The 19109-nt window shown below is 32.7% G+C and overlaps 1 protein-coding gene across 1 annotated transcript in view; it reads left to right on the top strand.

Moving 5' to 3' along the window:
* The first annotated feature begins 3066 nt into the window (after positions 1-3066).
* Positions 3067-19109, top strand: part of LOC116412938 (uncharacterized) — a 44916-nt gene continuing 28873 nt past the window's right edge. Inside the window, exon 1 of the mRNA XM_031909112.2 lies at positions 3067-3266. Coding sequence (XP_031764972.2) covers positions 3235-3266 — 32 coding nt within the window. The 5' untranslated portion in view covers positions 3067-3234. The remainder of the gene's footprint in view (positions 3267-19109) is intronic.

Genomic DNA, 19109 nt, shown 5'->3' with positions numbered 1-19109 from the left:
ATCCGCGAATAGTGAAAACAGATAAAAGAAGCGTGAATAAAGAGCTTTTACTATATTTTTCTTTATTTTTTAATTTCCATTTTCGTATATCAAAATCTACAAGTATTGAGATTACATATTCATATATGGAATATATCACTTATTGCCGACCACAGATTAGAGAAACTATGTTTAAAAAGCACAGACATAAGCTGTCTTGTTGTAATTAAATTGTTTATTAAATATTACAATATCATCTATTATTGTGGAATCTAACGTATTTATTATTTCTTATAAATACTTCACAAATGAATAGTTAAAAATTTGGTATTTTGTAGCACCATGGCTCTCCTATCACAAAACAGGTTAAAAATTTCTTTTCTTTCGCATATAGCGCCATCTGCGAGCAAGTGTATTGTTATGGAACTAATTCATAATAATAATTTTAGTACCTACCTTTACTGTACAGAAACAGCATCATCGATTATTTGATCGTTAGCAAAAATCGTTTTAGGTAACATATAATATGTTGAAAGTAAAGATTGATAAGAAATATCGTGCAATTTTGAGTTTCCATAACTGTTTATATAAGGATAAATAGATGCAATTTGTGATCCTGTGATTGTAAAGACGTTGTGATCACAGATTACGTAATTATTTGTTATCCTTAATCTATGTCGTACGATAGATTCCTAAGAACAAGGAATTACTTACATAGAAGGAATGGTAAAAACTGTAAATCATACGATTGCCTCTTTTCTTCTTATGCAAATATAATTAGTAAAAAGAGGATGATACACACATCAGTTGCTATTCTTCTCAATTTATAGCAGGCTAATGTATAGAAAATGTTTAATATGTCAATTATTTATCATTGACTAATTTTACATTACTTATTAATATCTTCGACATAGTTTATAAAGAAAGTATATGTAATAAGCAGGTTGTATCTGAATTTGATAGGGTTATACGACCGTATAACATTTTCTATACACTAGCCTGCTATGAATTGACAATTTTATCACTCCTTCTATCTAATTCTTTATTCTTAGATAGAGTCAAATATAAGTTTGTGTCACCTGTGTGTGTGTGTGTGTCCTTTGTGTGGATTCTATGAAATCAGTACAGGAATTAACAATTTTACACTGTAAGGTGACTACATACTTAATGATACCTATCGATATTAAGTTTTGTATATTGAGTGTTATATTATAAATAGTTGTATGATACTGTAAATTATATTACTTTGTTATCTAAGGGGTAGCATAGTTTTATTTATATATTAGTTTTATAATTTAACAAAAGTGTCGACTCGTAACACTGTATAGTGTTGTGACCATAATATAAATACATATAGAGTTAAATCAATTTCATTTCATATATCGTAATAATTCGAGTCAATTTCAGTTGCTAAAAAAGTGACGGTTTAATAATTATTAAAGAAATATTTATTATTTATTTATTTTAATATTACATCTGGAATCAACAGTAATTAATTATTATATTTACACCATACATTAGCTTATGCTTATTTTTTTATTTATTACGTTGAATGTAACTTTTAGAACCAAATCAATCTATTAAATATAATTACATTTTTTTTTTGCTCAATTCGTAAATTACGGCTACATTATCATTATCATCATATTATATCAGCGTTAACTGTGTACAATTGAATATAGGCCTCCCCTATAAAGCACTTACATACGATTACATATTCATACATCTTTTTCAATGGTTTTAATGACCTGACATCCATACAATGACAATTTGGGTTTATAACAAATAATTTACATATCTCCCATGTGATCTCGGCATAGAATAAGCCATCGTTAGGGGTAGCTGTCGTAAATTATAATTAGTTTAAAAAAGGATCGTTTATGAGCGTTCATGCGCTTCGTAAATGATCTCTGTATTGTCATTTTCGACGTTTGTTTATGACATCTCTTGTCTCACACCATTCGCTTCGTCATGAGTTCATTGAATAAAGGATTCATATTAAGTACTCGAAGTCTTTTAATATTAAATTGAAATCCAAGTGGGGACCCAAGAAAATACGTAACAGTAGCCTATTACTTTTCTCTGGCCCATCGCTTTTTTTCACGTGGGTGTCGTATCGTAAGAGGCGACTAAGAGAATTTAATGGACGAGGGATGAACAGCAGCATCCCTTTTAAAACATGCCCAAAGCCTAACTGTGGTTACTAATCTGCTTGTCAAGCGTGGCAATTACTGATGATGATGATGACTTTATGTATTATTTTTTAAATTTAACTCTGTTAATTATCATTATTAAACAATATTAACTACAATTGAAATATAATGAACCCTAATAAATATCTAACATTATTCCGAATATCAAATTGATAACATTAAAAGTTGTTGAGATAAAGTTATGTTTTAGATGGACAAAATCAAACTTTTAATCGATACTGAAACACCATTTCCTATTACTAAAATATTTGAATTTGATGTTACAGTGAAATAACATTTTATACTCTAAACAATTTTTTTTTTGTATAATTGCATTAGAATTGTTTTATATTTGTTTAGTATCGATAGCATATACAATAACCGTTTTGCTAAACTTATCAAATTAAAATAGTAAATCTTAGGAAATGGTAGAACAGATTCGATTTTATTATTTGAACACTGCTTACGCATGTCTTAAATAATAATCTTCAAATATTTATTAGATTTAATTGGCGAAATTCACACATTAAAGTGATATCATTCTAGTGATAGACTTGAATAGCTGGAAAAGGCACAATAATTAAGAATGTCTTCAAACTATTCCTATCTTGAATAACAGAGGTCATTTTAAGAATTAGTGGTATGAATAACCTGATTCAGTATCATACTTTGATACCGTATCATACTTGCTATTAGTTTTTCATTTGTTCGCTTGTTTTATTCAAGTATCGTGAACTTCAGCCTTAAATCGAGTAATTAAAAGTCACTTCGAATAACTTAAATTAGTTCAACTCGATTCTCGATTTAACTCAAGACGGATGAATCTCTAGTGAGTGACGCCACTCCGCCACACGCCATGAGTCATTGAATTCATTCGCTGTTTTCGCTCGTTTCGTTTTATACTTTCCTTTATAGTTTCTGTAATCTCTGCGTTGATTGTTTTGCAATATATAGACTTATTTTTAATTTACAATGTCATTAACTAAAATATTTTGGAGTGATTTTGCCTATAAATTAATATGAGAGGTATTCTACTGTAATAAAGTAGTCATGTGTTTTTGTAATGGTTCTATACGGGTCCGACGTTGTGTCTAAGTACGTAGAATACGGTTACGATTTAACATTCTTATGTATAACTTTCGAATTTGTTCTTCGTGTGTATAACTTTCAAATTTGTGTTTTAAATTGTTTCTCATACCACTTATGTGGTACGTCAAGTTTTGAGGGGCCTTTATCCCTTTTGACAATCGAGGGTCTTTGTCAAATATGGAGAATAAAATTTTTGCAAAATTCTTTCCTCCCTTTTTGTGTAGCGGATCAGATGGAATTTTAAGTGGTTGTTTTTCTTACAATGTTCATCATTTTTTAACAAGAATAAATAAAATTGGGTAAAAAATTTTTAACCATATTTTCTTCTGTTACAGCCTTATAACTCGGTCAATGGATAACCATTTTGTTGTCTTTCTATCCACCTTTGTGGTTCACAATTTCAATTTTTTTCAAGCGCATACATCTAATTTAACTAAAATTTTAAACAGTTATATAACCATAGGCCAGACAAATGGAGAAAAAATAACAAAATTTTTATTTTTATAAGTCTATAAATAAATGAAATTTATGTTGATTCCGGCGATTGGTATGGCTTGGTAGAACTTTCAAATTCATGTTCATAAGTGAGAATGCTTCTTTTTTTGCCATCTCAAGGCATTATCAAAGATATAAAGTCTTCGAATCATAATGGACAATTACAATTAATTTTATCTTTATCAATTAAAGCAATTGAAATGTGTAAAATAAATGGAAATATGAATAGTCTTTTAGATGAAGTCAAAAAGATATGGTTCCAAGGTTCCAAGATATGTTAATAAAAGTTTATAAATAATGATTTTGATATAATGGGAAAGTCAATAGATACAAGTTAGTTAGTTGTATGTTAAAATAAAGGCCATTTTTTACAGTGCAAAATGATGGTTTTTGATATTGTATTGAAAATCTATTGTTGAATGTTGGAATCTTTGGTACTATGTGTAGTTATCACAACTTCATAGGTTTATAAAAATGTGTCTTTTAATTACCTTAATTAGGGATTATAAAATATATTAAAAGTTGTGGTAGAATCAAAATTAAGCTGTTTTGATAGTAAAAAATTTTCATGTTTATTTGGTATTTGATAGAAGACACGAATTTTGTCTGTCACCTCGCTGTGAAATATGTCTCTCAATTTTGGATCAAAATAATAAGTTTTATTTTTCTAAATATATGGCAAAATTTTACATGATTATTAAATAATAATTAAATGAGAAACATTTTATGCATTTATCTTAATAAATTTATTTATCTTAATAATTTATTTATAGAATAAAAACTTAATAAGAATAATATTTTATTTGGAATAATTATTATAATTACATAGTACAATTATTGTACATGGTTACAATGTGAATTCGGAAATGGAATTGAATTGAGGATGAAGGATACTAGGTGACTCAAAAAAAAGTTCACATTTAAAAAATCAATAAAGAATTAAACAAGGAGTTTATTAAAAAAAATTTTATTACGTATTGAAATACACTTTTTGGGAATTTATTTCTTGAAAATGATATTGTCCAAGTGTAAACCGTTGCGTTCACGGCATTCATTTAATCGAGCTCTAAAATTTTCTATGACAGTTTGGCATGTATTGTCCGTGATGGCTGCCATGTCATGACGGACATTTCCTTTTAATTGTGCCAAGGAAGTCGGTTTGTTGGCATAAACTTTAGATTTAACGTAACCCTACAGGAAAAAATCCATAGGGGTTAAATAGGGACTTCGTGGAGGCCAATTTATTTATTTATTTTTTTCCGGAGATTTCACCGTGGTTTGTTTCGTTTTTACATTCTAAGGTGTATGGCGTTGTAGGATGTAACATAGATCTATTTATTGTTATTAATGGGTCGAAGTGTGTTAATGTTCGCTAAAAACGTAGTAACTTGGCAGCTTTCCGACACATCTTGCCTTGTTGTTGTAAGTATGGTAGTTTTACAGGTAGGCCTGGTCGTCACGTTGTATGTCGGGAGATCGTTGCAGACTTTTGTTTCCGTAGGAAAATTCTTGCATTTTCCCAAGTCTTTCATTGTGACGTATTATTATGTTACTTCTGTCTGGTCTGCAGGTTTCATCCATTGTTACAAATCTGGCCAAAAAATCTTGTGGATCATCCTCAAACATTTCCAAACAGTCGCGAGTAATCGTGAGCCGTATTCGTTTTTGTTCAACTGAAAGCAATTTGGGTACCCACCGCGCAGAAACCTTAGAAAATCCAAGTTCATTTACTATGATGTTTTGTGTTCGTTCTTACGAGATGCCAATAGTGTCTGCAATCTCCCTGATGGTCAATCTCCGGTCTGCCAATATCAGATCACAGATTTTCCCGATGTTTTCTTCAGTCGTAGACGTCGTAGGCCGGCCGGAGCGAGGGTCATCTTCAATACTCTCCCATCCGCGTTTAAATTCTGCAACCCACTTTTTCACAGTCGTATACGACGGAGCAGATTCCCCCAATGTTGATGACATATCTTCGTGAATCTCTTTTGGAGTTAGTTTTTTTTTAAACAGGTATTTGATGACCGCACGTTGCTCAATTTTCTCTATTCTTTAAAAACGCTGCACTTAGGCTCACAAAATTCAGTCTAATTTAAAAACAGATAATGCTATTGCGACAGAATTTTACAATGTTACAACCAGAGAGTAAGCAAATCGAATGAGGTCAGTTACATTAGAATAGTTCAAGTATTTATGTGTTAGTCCGCGAATAGATCTACCCTCGTATAATGTATAGATATAAGATGTAATAGAAGCAGACTCGAGAGCTTGATGTGTATTTGATATCGTTATAGGGGCTACTAAATTTTTATTCATTCTAGCGGGACTTGAAGATAGTAATTCTTTATACAAATGGTTTATGGATATAATCGAGGGGTGAATAGCTTCTAATTTAATAAACAAAATGCTTACGAGTATTATTATATCGTCAATGTCTTTTTCTAACAATTACTTATTCTGTATTTGTATTGCTAACGTGGATATTTCAGATACGCTAAGGTTGAAAATTAATTTAATTACCATATATTTTAATTATAGTATTACAATAAGAGTTAATTTTAGCGATGTTTTCGGTACTCAAATGTTCATCGTAAGAGATTTTCAATAGGGTTTCATTAAAATTTCTGATTGTCGAAGAAATTACCTGTAGTTGTTATCTTAGGATTGTGTCAGTCGAAATCTGTTGTTTTTCTAACTGTTCAATACATTCAAATAGTATTTCACATCCTTTGCATCAGGTGTTCCGATAAGCCATTTTAGTATTGAGCCTAGACCGTCCAATAGTTCACGTTTAGTACGTTTATTGTTTAAACTACCTGTGGTATAGAAGTTTAATTCACTTAATCTGGAGTCTGTTTAAACTGGCTTTGATGAAGGAACTGGTCGTAATTACGCTCGGCAGTGTTGACTGTCTAGCAACGAGATTTTGATAATTTTGTTTGAGTCTTTTATGGAATTATGAGTTAGAAATAGTGGTTCTAAGTTCCTGAATATTAATAATTTTCACGAGTTTTCAGAGATAAGAATTTCTCTGTTTTCTTCAAAATACCTGACTGACCGATAAATTATTTCTAGTAGTTTCTGACGAATCATTAACGAAGTGTGTGGTCTGGCGTTGTCCTGGTGGAACACTACACCTTTCCTGTTGGCCAATTCTGGTTGCTTCTGGTCGATCGCCTGCTTCAAGCGGTCCAGTTGTTCGCAGTAGATGGTAGAATTAAGCGTCGGCCCATATGGGAGCAGCTCATAGTGGATGATTCCCTTCCAATCCCACCAAACACACAGCAAAGCCTTCCTGGTCGTCAATTCCGGCGTGGCCACTATTTGGTTTTCACACGATTCACCAGCCTTCGACCACGACCGTTTTCGCTTGATATTGTCGTATGTGATCCATTTTTCGTCGCCAGTCACCATCCGCTTCAAAAATGGGTCGAGTTCGTTCCGTTTCAGCAGCATATCGCATCGTTGGTTCGGTCCAGAAGGTTTTTTTGCGTCAAATCATGCTTTTTTGTATCCAGCCTTCTGCAGATGATTTAAAATGGTTTGGTGACCAACTCTCATCTCCTGGGCGATGTCACGAGATGTCACATGCCGGTCTAACTCGATGTTTTCCATGATTTGATCGGTATTCGTCGTCACAGGTCTTCCGCTGGCTAACTTATCCATGGTGTCGTTTTCACCGGCTCTGAATCGTCGAAACCATGCCTCTGCGGTTCGAAGTGATAGAGTACCATCCCCCAAAACACCATTAATCTCACGGAACGTTTCTCTAGCCTTGGTCAAATGAGGTATGCACCGTGCACAAAGCTTCCTGACCGCCTAATGTTCATGGAGGATTTTGTGTACTTGACTCATACCAATCCCTAAACTTTGCCTGAATCTGCTGATAGGTCAGTCTCTATTATACTCCGCAAAACACTGATCTTATTTTCAGTCGTCGCCGTAGAAGGCCGTCCCTCACGCAAATCATCGGTGAGATTAGTGCGACCACGTTTAAATTCACTAAACCAGTTGTAAACAGTGGTACGGAGACGGGGCTTCATCGTGAAAGACCAATCGTAGTCTATCATAACTTTCTTGTTGTATTAGATGACATCTAAATCAAAAAATCATCGCACGAAAATTTTCTCGTGTTAAGTTTATGATAACGTTACACAGACTATTTTCAATTTGCCGCCAAACCGTAAAACAAATGACAAACGAATGAATTATACAGGGTGTCGGGTTTCATGTGGTCCAAACGAAAACCATCGATAGAGGGGTCCCACACCTATGTGGGTCTAAACACCCACATGTATGTCCTGCAAAAATTTATAGTTTTCGAGAAATTTGCATTTTTATAAATTTTTCGTTAGTACCCGAAATGTTGTATTCTTTATTTATTTTCTCCTAAACTATTATTACCAAAACCTTAATTATTTTTGTGGATGTGAACAATTAATAGGCCTTTCACTACGACACTACAATTCAAATCCAGGCTGATAAGTTTTTGAGAAAAAAAAATAAACAATACATTACTTTTATTTCGATGATTTCTTACTATTTCTTTAGGGGTATCCCTGTATACTCGGTATTATTCGTAAAGAGTTCCATTTTAAAAAATTTAACCTTTTTTTTTATTATATTGCTTTCAAGTAACCAGTTCTAAAAATTCTTAGCAGCACAAAATTCGGCACCTTGCCATAAGTAAGCCTTATAGCAAGGTGTCGAGTCCTGCATGAATATACAGTCGCCGTCCGGATAACATTCGGCCATCTGGGGAAAATGACGAGTTTCTAAAACTAGTAAACGTAGGTGTTGGTTTTGACGCATAGTTCCCTCAACCAAATGTAGTCGACCATTCCCTTTTGAACTAATCACGCCCCATATCATGACGGACAAAGGATGTTTGACTCGTTCCACAACACAACTTTCATCATATTTTTCATTTGGCCTGCGACGAACAAACTGGGAATTGTCCTGGAGAATTTGAATTGACGATTCATCAGAAAAGCAGACCTGTAAATTCAATAGATTCATGTTAGGATCACTTATATCAAAATTGAAAAAAATACAATTAATATGACTTGATTACCTTCTATCAGTCTTTTACAGTCCAGTGTTTATACATTTTAGCAAATGCCAATCGTTTAGCATGCATTGTCTGAGTCAACTTAGGCTTTTTCAAAGGGCGGCAACAATTGAAATTCAGCTCCTTAAGTCTTCGCCTTCACGTTCTGTCAGACAAGTTACCCCAGCGTGATCTAACAAGGTTTTAATAACTTTTCGGGGCTTTCAGCGATTCTCTATAGTAACACGCCTTATTTCCCTCTCTGTACGAGGCGTCGTAAGGCGTTTTCTTCCATATTTGCCAGCACGTATTGGTGATAAAGATTTGTTTTCGTCTGTCACTCTCTTTATATTTTAACTGTGGACTGTGAAACGCCCATAGATGATATATACATACTGAGATAGATGCGCCACTCTATGTATGGAAATGTGAATCAGGAGTTTTTGACCCTGGCCGCCAGAGAGCGTAAATGTAGTTTAATACCGAAAAAATCCGATAGGTGGCGTCCAGCTGATACTTTAATTACTTTTTAAACAAGTACTAGATTGATTAAAATTAATATTCTAATCAAACATTGATCTTTTGTCAATTAGAATATTAATTTCAATCAATCTAGTACTTTTATAATATTTAAATATAATCATTATGTTTTAGAGTATGTACCAAAAATTAAAACACGGTTTTAATGTAATGTTTTTTATTTGCGACTTTTTTTATAATATTCATATGCCTGGCGTTTTATATGGTCATTCTTATCGAATCGGGATATCTTTCCATTTAAAATTCTGTTCACCCCGGTACACCAACTATGTATAATCAACTTGATTGATAAATTATTAATACATTCAATCAGCTCCTCCTTATGTTGATCAAGTTAATTGAGTAAGTGGTTGACTATTGTTATCTTCCGTTAGCTTATCAATGTTAATGGGCTGGACTTCGATATTTGGCGTTCTAATGACTATCGGAATTATTAGTATTTATACAAGTAAATGGAAATGTGTTGTTTTGAACGTTGACTACAACGTGAGGAATAATAACGCCATTACTTATAGTTTCTTTTTCAACGATCGCCATGCCGGAGTTGATGCTATTTGTATTACACATAATTACGGTTTCTGTTCTGCTATTAATTATTCGTCTATCTGTGATAGTACTATTTTCAGGATGTTCGTCAATATAATGAAGTTTATACGATTTACCTATTCTCATCGTTTTAGGTTGAATGAAGATATTACAATTAAATTTAGTCATAAAGTTGTTTCCTAGAATACCGTCTGCTTTTATATTAATGTTAGCAGCGTGGAATTTAAATTCAGGTAAATCATCTAGAGATATATTGACAATTCCCGAAGTAATGGTCGAAGTTTGGGTGCTAGAAATACCTACAATTGATACGATGTTAGATTTATCCAAAGCAATTGAACCTATTTTGCCATCTCTGATAACTGAGATTCCTGCTTCGGTTTCTATTAAGAGTGTGATGGGTGTTTCTTTAATAAGAAAGGTACAATGGTACAAGGTAATAAATTTTCAAGTGGCTCGTCATTTAATGCGGAGAGTGCAAATGATTCAATGTGATTTTTTCTTTCAAGGATTTGGATTTGTCTTTTGACTTAGATTTCGATTTGCGACTGGATTTAGTGGATATCGTGGAGTTAGACTTTTTGATACTAGTGGATTTCAGATCTTTGATAGGATTGCGGATTTTCGGTGTCAGAAAATTGTGTGGATTTGGAAGTTTTTGTAAATCCTATGGTTTGGGGGATGGTTACCCTGTCCGTGGGTTTCGGCTATAATGATTCTGTGGGTTTGAGTCAATATAGAAGATGTAGAATTTGGATTTTGATCTAAGTTAGAAAGTTCACTCGTTTGATTACTAGCGTCGCGAAACTGTTTTTGATAACGGGACATATTCCATACCTGTTTATTTAGAACTATGGAGCTAGTACTAGCCAGTCCCCGATGGATTGAATTCGGCGTGCAAGCGTTAAATTTCCTTGAGACTCGATCTTTTTGTAAGGATCTATTAGTGGGTTCTCCAGGTTTAATTTCTGGGTCAATGTCTGTGTCTGGAAAGGTGAGCAAGAGATTAAAGCAGTTTCCATTGAAGTGCTCGTTTTGCTGGCCGCTAAGTGGTTTAAATTATTTATTGTAGCGGGAAGTAATGCAAGGAGATTTTGTTGGGGTGGTATGTTTTGTTCTTGTAACGAGTTTCTAATGCTATTAATATACGCTCGTTTCCTACAATCGGCGATGAGGTGACCTGGTTTCTTACAGTTGTTCCAAGTTTGTTGCAAAACAGTTTGATATGATGGTGTTTTGAAGACATTCTGTTGGTACATATTAGAGGATCGCGTCATTGATCGATTATCAATCATAAATTTAACGTGCGGTCAAGGACATGTTGACAGTCCAACTGACGACTGATATTCTGAATAACGCCTGCCTAGTATTATTCATTGCACGAATTTTGTCGTTCTGTAGCGCGAAATGACCTGCGTCAGAGAGATTATTAAAGTTTTTAGTCCTTAGCATTACTCCTACGTCTGAATTAATTCCGTTAACAAAGACTGATAAGGTGGTTTCTTCTGTGGTCGCTAACCGACCTGCAAGCGTCTCGTCTGAAATTTTTGCTGTTAATTTTTTGACAATTTTACTCCTACAGAGGTCTACCCGGTGAAAATATTCAGTCATTGTTTCGTTTGGCTTTTGGAACATAGACTGTAATTCTAGGTTTAGGTGGCTTATTGTCTTTACGTGTGAGAATTTCTCGATAAGAAACTATCTAAGCTCAATCCATATTTTATATTGTTTACTGTTTAATCGGAGGCACCTGAACCAGTGATGTTATTAAAACATATACTAAGAGCATCGGTCCCTGATCTAAAGAGGCTAAATCAAAGGCAGAATTGCAAGATCGAATAAATCTGTATAACTGGTTATTTTCGTTGGTGTCAAACGACGGAAATAGTTTTATTAATGTACAGATATCTGGAGCCATTTTTTCGTTTTTAATTTCTGGTGACATTACAACGGAATTTAGGAAAAATAAAAATATATATGTAAAACTATTAGGATAGAAGTGATTTTTGGAGGATTTATAGAACAAACAAATTCAAACCATTCACCATAACAATATCATTATTCGGAGTTGCATGTTCGGCGAAGTATATCGAAAGCCTGTAGCTACCGCGCGTTGCTCTACTCAGAGATGCTGTCCCGATGATCAACTACATGTTGCACTTCGTCTTACGCGAGATTCTACCGACTGTGCTAAATTTGTTACGTGGTGAAAGATAAGAATATTTTTTTAAAAACTAACTGCTCACATACACATTCCAAATATAAATAAACATTACTTATTATTTTTATACTATCATAACAAGGACTTATTAGTCATATTACTTATCAACTAATCGTAATAAGTATTGTAGCAAAGACTTTTCTCCCCTCTCTACCTTTTGCTATGTTTTCTTGGCCTAGATAAAGGACTGAAAGTTGTGACTGAAAGTAACCAAAAATATTTACATACTTTTTTTCGTGTGGCAAATTTCTTGCAATGTTTTTCAAATCATTTAATATGTACTGGTTTAATCCAGGTTGTACACTAAATGTGCTCAGTAACTTTTGCAAGCAACGTATTGATGGCAGGACAAACATTTTTTGCAACAATTTGTATGCCTTTGGGCTTTGCTTTAGTATAGTCAGTGCCATTATTTTCTCTGAGAAACGTCTTCCTCTCGGTTTCACTACACTTTTTAGTTGCAATTTAGTAAAAATTTGAATTTCTTCTGGTAGTTTTTCAATGGCTCTTAAAAATGTTTTATTCATTGACAGGTTTTTGGCTGCTTGAATTCTCTTCCTCTGATCTTTATATTTGATAGCAAGTTTACCTAATTTTAATTTTAGTTTGTTTATTAATTTAGAATTTCTGCATTCAGGATTAGAACGTTTCCGTTTACCTGTAAAAAATAAAAAGCTTTTGTTACAGCATGATATAATATATCATATACATTATATAATAGTAGCGTTCAACCGTGACTTCGTCCGCGTGAATATCGATTATTACAGATTATTATATTCAAAGTCGAAGCCAGATAAAACTAGACTAAGTCCTTCCGTGGTGTTTAAGTTTATTCTATAAGAAATTTCATCAAAATTGGTTCAGTAAATGTGATTGCATTTAGAGATATACTCATTACCTAAGGGTATATGGATTCGACTAAATACGTATTTTAATAGTTCGTGGAAAAAATATTAAGTATAGACATTGTCCTGTGATCACAGTCAAAAGTATACCAACTACGTAGTAATAAATGGAACAAGCTCACCGGATTTTCCAGTCTTCCATTGATTATTTTAACACACTTAATCGATAGTGATACACCAAGATCTCAAACCCCTTCATCGATCCAGTTACTCCTAGATCTATATTCTAGTTATTTTTTTATTTTATTGCGCAATTCCCAAAACACGATCTATTTTGCGCGCGACCCGCTCTCACCTAGTAATGTCACAGATTATGTAACAGAAAGATAGATATTTCGATAATCAGATTTAGCCTATTATTCGAACTGAAACGTTCTTCAAATTCAATTTAATTATATTTTAACGTATTTTGATAATTTGTTATTAAATTTATTATCGAATTCATAAAACCTTCAAGGGTCTCATAAACTGACTGTTTATTGAAAAAAAAAACAAAGGAATATTGAAAAATTATTATTGTTCGTTATTCGTTATTGAACTTAAAAAGTAAAATTGTGTTTTAGATTTCCGCGCATTGTTTGAGAAAAGTACAAAAAGTACTATACAAGCCTTGGCCGCAACTGGGCATTGATGGACTCACGTATGTGTGCCTCGGCTTCGCCTCGGCCCACATTTGCACGTTCGTCCATCAATGCCTCAGTTGCTGGCCGCTGCAGTAATGTACTATACTTACATATTTTTGCATGTTTAAAACATTTGTATAATGTTATTTTAATGCACTATTTATACCCTTACCCTTTTTTGGGTAGAAGATCGTGAAAACAATTTTGTTTTACTTATTTTATGTATTTACGTATAATCCTGATATGAATATGATTATGTAAAAACAGTCAACTAACTAATGAATGTATTTAGATTTCATAAAATAACGTAAATTATTAGTTTTAAATGAGATTTTTAATGGGAGTTTTGGATAGTTGCACAAAAGAAAAAAAGGAAGGCACTTATCCTTTAGTCAGTGCACGCAATGCACGGCGTGAACTGACTAAAATTTCATTTTGTTTGTCATATTTAAATCCTTTTTTGGGAACATACGCAGTGCAATGTACATAAAAGGAAATATTTTAGTTTTAAAACGACATAAATCATTGGTATTTTGTTTTAAATTTACCATTAAATAACTATGTGGTTCTTTGGATACATCTCTATAAGCATCCTCAACAAATTTAGAGTTTTCCGGAGAAACTTGACGTGCTAGACAAGGTATTTGCGTTTTATCTCTAGGATTTCTAAAATAAATAATATAACTGGTATTTAACGATACGTCACGTTGTCCTTTCCTTTGATGGAATAAATTTTGTGTAATATAAAATACACTCTGTTAACCGTTCGTAAAATAAGATCTTACAAAAAATGAAATTAATCGTCCGGCAACGGTTATTAGTGGACTGTATGAAATTTTAATACAATGGTGGTAGTTAACATAAGAAACACAAGAGGATAATGAAAGTGGAGACCACTGACCTGAAACTTTGTAGTTAGCAGGATTCGGTTCTGGCTTTAGGCTTCCCAGTATTTCTGGCTCGTTCGAACTTACCCTCAGATCCAGGTTACCTATCCACCGCCTTGAACCGACCAGCAGTGCAATGCCCTCCTCTCAATCAGCCTCTTGGTTATGTGTGATATGATTAAAAAAGCGATACGAAAAGAAAAACGATATTCGCGGCAATATATGCACGCGTGCGATAATATTTTTAAACGAGAACGACGACAACGAACGTACGTTCTACCGACACATTCGATAACAACCGACAAGACTTTTTTTTTTATTGTGCGAAAATGTTGCCAGGCGAAATTTATTTAAGCTACAATTCTTAACACACTCAAATTTCTGTGATGACTGCCTAAAGGCAGTAGTAGTAGTTTGTAAAAATATCAACAATCAGACCATCGGATTCCCTCATAAGGTCATCAATAATCAGTAATTGAGGATGTTTGCAAACATACTAAGATCTGAAATACCTTGAGGATATGTAACATTTCTTAGTTTGTACAATGGTTGCATTTCATCATAACACCATGTAATTTCTTTAAATACGTTACTGAAAACTTGATCGCAGTATTTCTAAAAATTTGTTACAAAATTTGTTTTTCCACAACCACTAGGTCCAGCAACTATTGCAGTAAAATGATGTGTAAAGTTCTGTGTACGTTTACTTTTGTCAATAAGAAACTAAAAACTGGTTTAGAGAAAAGTAAAAACAACGTTTTATATACATACAAATCTATTTCATTTATAAAACTTAGCCTATGTACAAATTAAATTAAACAAAAATATTACTGATATAGGTTTTAAAAATATATTTAAACATACAACTTTACATATCAAACACATTTATCATCATTAAAAATTCAGTTAACTACATGCTACAAAAGACCAAGATATGTGCATAAATGCTAGGTACGCGCGTAATTGCTATGCCTAGCAAGGCTATAAGTTTACTCGTAACTGATAATGACCACAGGCTAACGTTTCATGACAATTGGGTAAAATAATGTTTGGTATCATTATGTAACAAAGAAACTTTATTAATTTTTTGGGTAAATATGCAATGTTTGATTAATTTGAATCTACACATTGTAGCTAAATAGTTAGTTTTCTCGTTTAAACAGCTTTTATACTGTTGAATTTTTAATTTCTTTGTCACTCATTTATTTACCCCTTTTTAAAGAATCAACAAATCCCAAATTGATTTTTCGTCCATTCAAATTTAATTCTTTTGTAAATGAAATATATTTTTCCTTATTTTGTGGAATAATTTCTATGTCAGCTTCTCTTAAATTTAATGCATGTACTATAAAATGGGCGTCATAATTACTTAGATTATGAAAAAAATACTGGAATGAAAGATAGTAGATGAAATTTTGAACTACATATTTTATGTGCAATTCTTTGAAAATGACTAGAGTGGAACTCTTCATAATGACAAGTAGTCTCATCGCCTAGATTTTTATTACATATGAAACACTTTTTTATGTCACATGTATTGCGATTTAATTCTATTTTTGGCTGTACGGAATACGAAATCAGTTTGCTAATCTCTGCAATATCTCCACAAAGACTTTTCATAAATTCTTCTGCACAATTTACACCAGTATATGTTTTGTATCCTGAAAGATTTTATCATCAAAAGAATATTTTATGTAATATACAAAACTGTATACTTCGTGATATTGCACATTCACTGTACGAGTATATGAGTTAGAGGGATTTGGACTACATGAATCTATACGTTTAAAGAAAGTCTCAAAGTCAGCGTAAATTATAAACGGTAATTTCAATTTTATTTGATATTTATCAAAAAATAATTTATTGCTAGAAATTTCACGATCAAACCAGTCTTTTTTTCTTTTATTATTACTTAGAAGCTCAACGAGAAAATGTATATATTCATTTTTTTATGGTTTTTAAACGTTCTATCTCAGAAAAATGCACCAGACAACCATCACACACCTGTACTGCAACATGTCTACTATTAATTTGTTTTCTAACCAATCTAGATAAATTCTTAATATAACAATAATGTCCACTGACTCCATTATTTATATACAGTAAATTAATACGCTTACTCTTTTTAGATTTTGTAAAATATAATGGACCAACGACTGTATTCCTTTTCGATTGCTTTTTAAACTCTAATCCGAAAATATTTATGCTTACATTATTCAAGCCTCGATTTTGTTGATATCTTTTATTTTAACAGGAAATGACACGTTACTAAATTTAAGTTTATTTTGATATTTCGAATAAGACGAAATTCTGTCTGCATTTTTATTAACGGGGTATAATGCCGACAATAGGGCCCTTTTAAGGCATTCGTGGTCTTTTTTGTTTGTCACATTAATGACAGCTTTTTTAGTTTTAATGTCCTGTGGTAAATCAATATATGAAGAATCAACAACTTGGCAACAGAAGATGATTTCGAAAGCCTTAATTTTTTGTTTAAAATTTCACCACAGTGATTTATAAAATAATTCCGAAAGTTTGTCATGCTCTAAATCAAGCATTGAAGGATGAAATAAAGGTAAATAAAAAATCACTAATTATATTAATATTATGTTATTAATTATTAACAATATTAATAATTATTTTTATAAGTATGTTGGTTTTGCTCATTCCTTGCTCCTCTTGAATATGTAGGTAATTCAACATACATTAAATAATCATGAATTCTGACGTTTGTATTTTATGGGAATCTACGGTTTGACATTTATTTTTTTAAAGATTTACATAAATGACTTAAATGAAAAATTTAAAACTATGAACATGCACTTAATATCTACTGTTAGCGAGTGTAATTTATCAAACATCAACTAAAAATAAAACGTAATGTGAAACTACCTTCATTTTATAAAATTTATAAAACAATGCGACTCAATACTACAAGTTGCTTGTAATGTAAGGGCAATATCTACAATCTTCGGTTAACTGATGGTTAACTTACACTTATTGTACTATTATTATTATTTGTCTCATTCTCATTCTTTCTGTCTCATTCAATAAATAAGCAGTTCACACGCATATACATGTATATCACACATTCAAATATTATAGTTAAAAATTAAGTTAATAAAGTTAGAATTAAATATGTAAATATCACACATATACTGCAATCAGACTACTTATTACTAATAGACCTTCAAAATGTGGTGTTTTAATACTTTTTTGAACAATACAGGCGAGTTTATATCCTTTATATCTCTAGGTAATTTATTACATAACTGTGCTCCCTCATAGACTATATTCTAACCTCAACTATCAAAAGCAGCTGTAAGTCAAACCACAAGGTTATCAAATAAGTATTAGCACAATTTAAAATTCATGGTATTAATAAAATAATCGCATATTTTACGATAGTTTCCACTTCTATCTGGTGGATATTAGAGTACTAGATAAATTTATTATATACTATACCTAATATTTTAATGTTTCTATATAGTTCGCTCAAGCAGCTGTATCAAAGAATTTCTTGCTGTTCTCCCTTGATTAAGTGCAGCAGTAGATGATTGATTCCATGCTGTTACTGATAGTTGCCGAGCTGACTCATTGTTTACTTCTTCGGATGACAAATCTGGAGTCGACATATTTTTGCCTATACACATATTGCGTGAAACAGCACATGCAATAGTAATCCTTCCTGCTGCCCTTGGAGCATAATGCAGTTCTCTAGCTGCAAAAAGGCATTTCCAATGACTTTTTAATATACCAAAGACGCGTTCTACAATGTTACCGGTGCGCTTATGCCGGGAATTATATTTCAGTGTGAGAAGTTATCGTAGTCGTTGAAGATACAGTTGTGACTATTTTTGATGAAGATAGTCATCGTCCTGCTTCAGATTTAAGACCTTCGGCTTCTGATACCCTTTGTTGTTCTACATTCGACGAGTCTGCAATATTTTCTATGTTCGTAGTCTTAGCAGAAATGAAATCGGCATCAGTAAAATTATTTTGGTTATATGGCCGCTTTGTTGAATCCCATTTCTCTAGCTGCTGATGTGGCTTTAGGTTTAAGAATGATAAATTTTGATGACCTTTTAAAAAACTTTTGATCCAATCAGCACCTGCTATTTCCTTATCAGTATTAAAATTGTGTGCCTTTGCATTTTTAACTGCCAATTGATATGCTAGACACCTCAGTTCGATAGTTGTTAGTCCAAAAAGACGGTCTTTTATATATTTCAGATATGCTTCTATTTCGTCTTCTTCAGTAACTTCATCGGTTTCTTTCATTTTCTTAACATATCGCTCTGAAGTAGTCTGAGGCACCTGTGTATGCAGAAGCAGCTTTTTTTTGTATTCCATCTCTTTGCTTAAAACTTTATCTATAGCTGTTTTCATGACATTTGTTGACCACTCTCCTCTTTTGGTCTTTTTCTTGTACGTATGTACTGTTATGGGGTGGGTCAGGTAAGATGTTGGTATCAAGCATTGCAGGGGGTATTTCACGCTTGTTTGCTGAAAGGGTTCCGACTGTTGTAAGTTTATATGGTTCCTTTAGTAACTGATGTGCCAAAGGGACAGAAGTGAACCA

Source organism: Galleria mellonella, unplaced genomic scaffold, assembly GCF_026898425.1.
Source record: "Galleria mellonella isolate WM207_F2 unplaced genomic scaffold, CSIRO_AGI_GalMel_v1 utg184, whole genome shotgun sequence".
Lineage (NCBI taxonomy): Eukaryota > Metazoa > Arthropoda > Insecta > Lepidoptera > Pyralidae > Galleria > Galleria mellonella.
The sequence above is the reverse complement of the archived record's forward strand: the minus strand, read 5'-3'. Positions and strand labels throughout refer to the sequence as shown.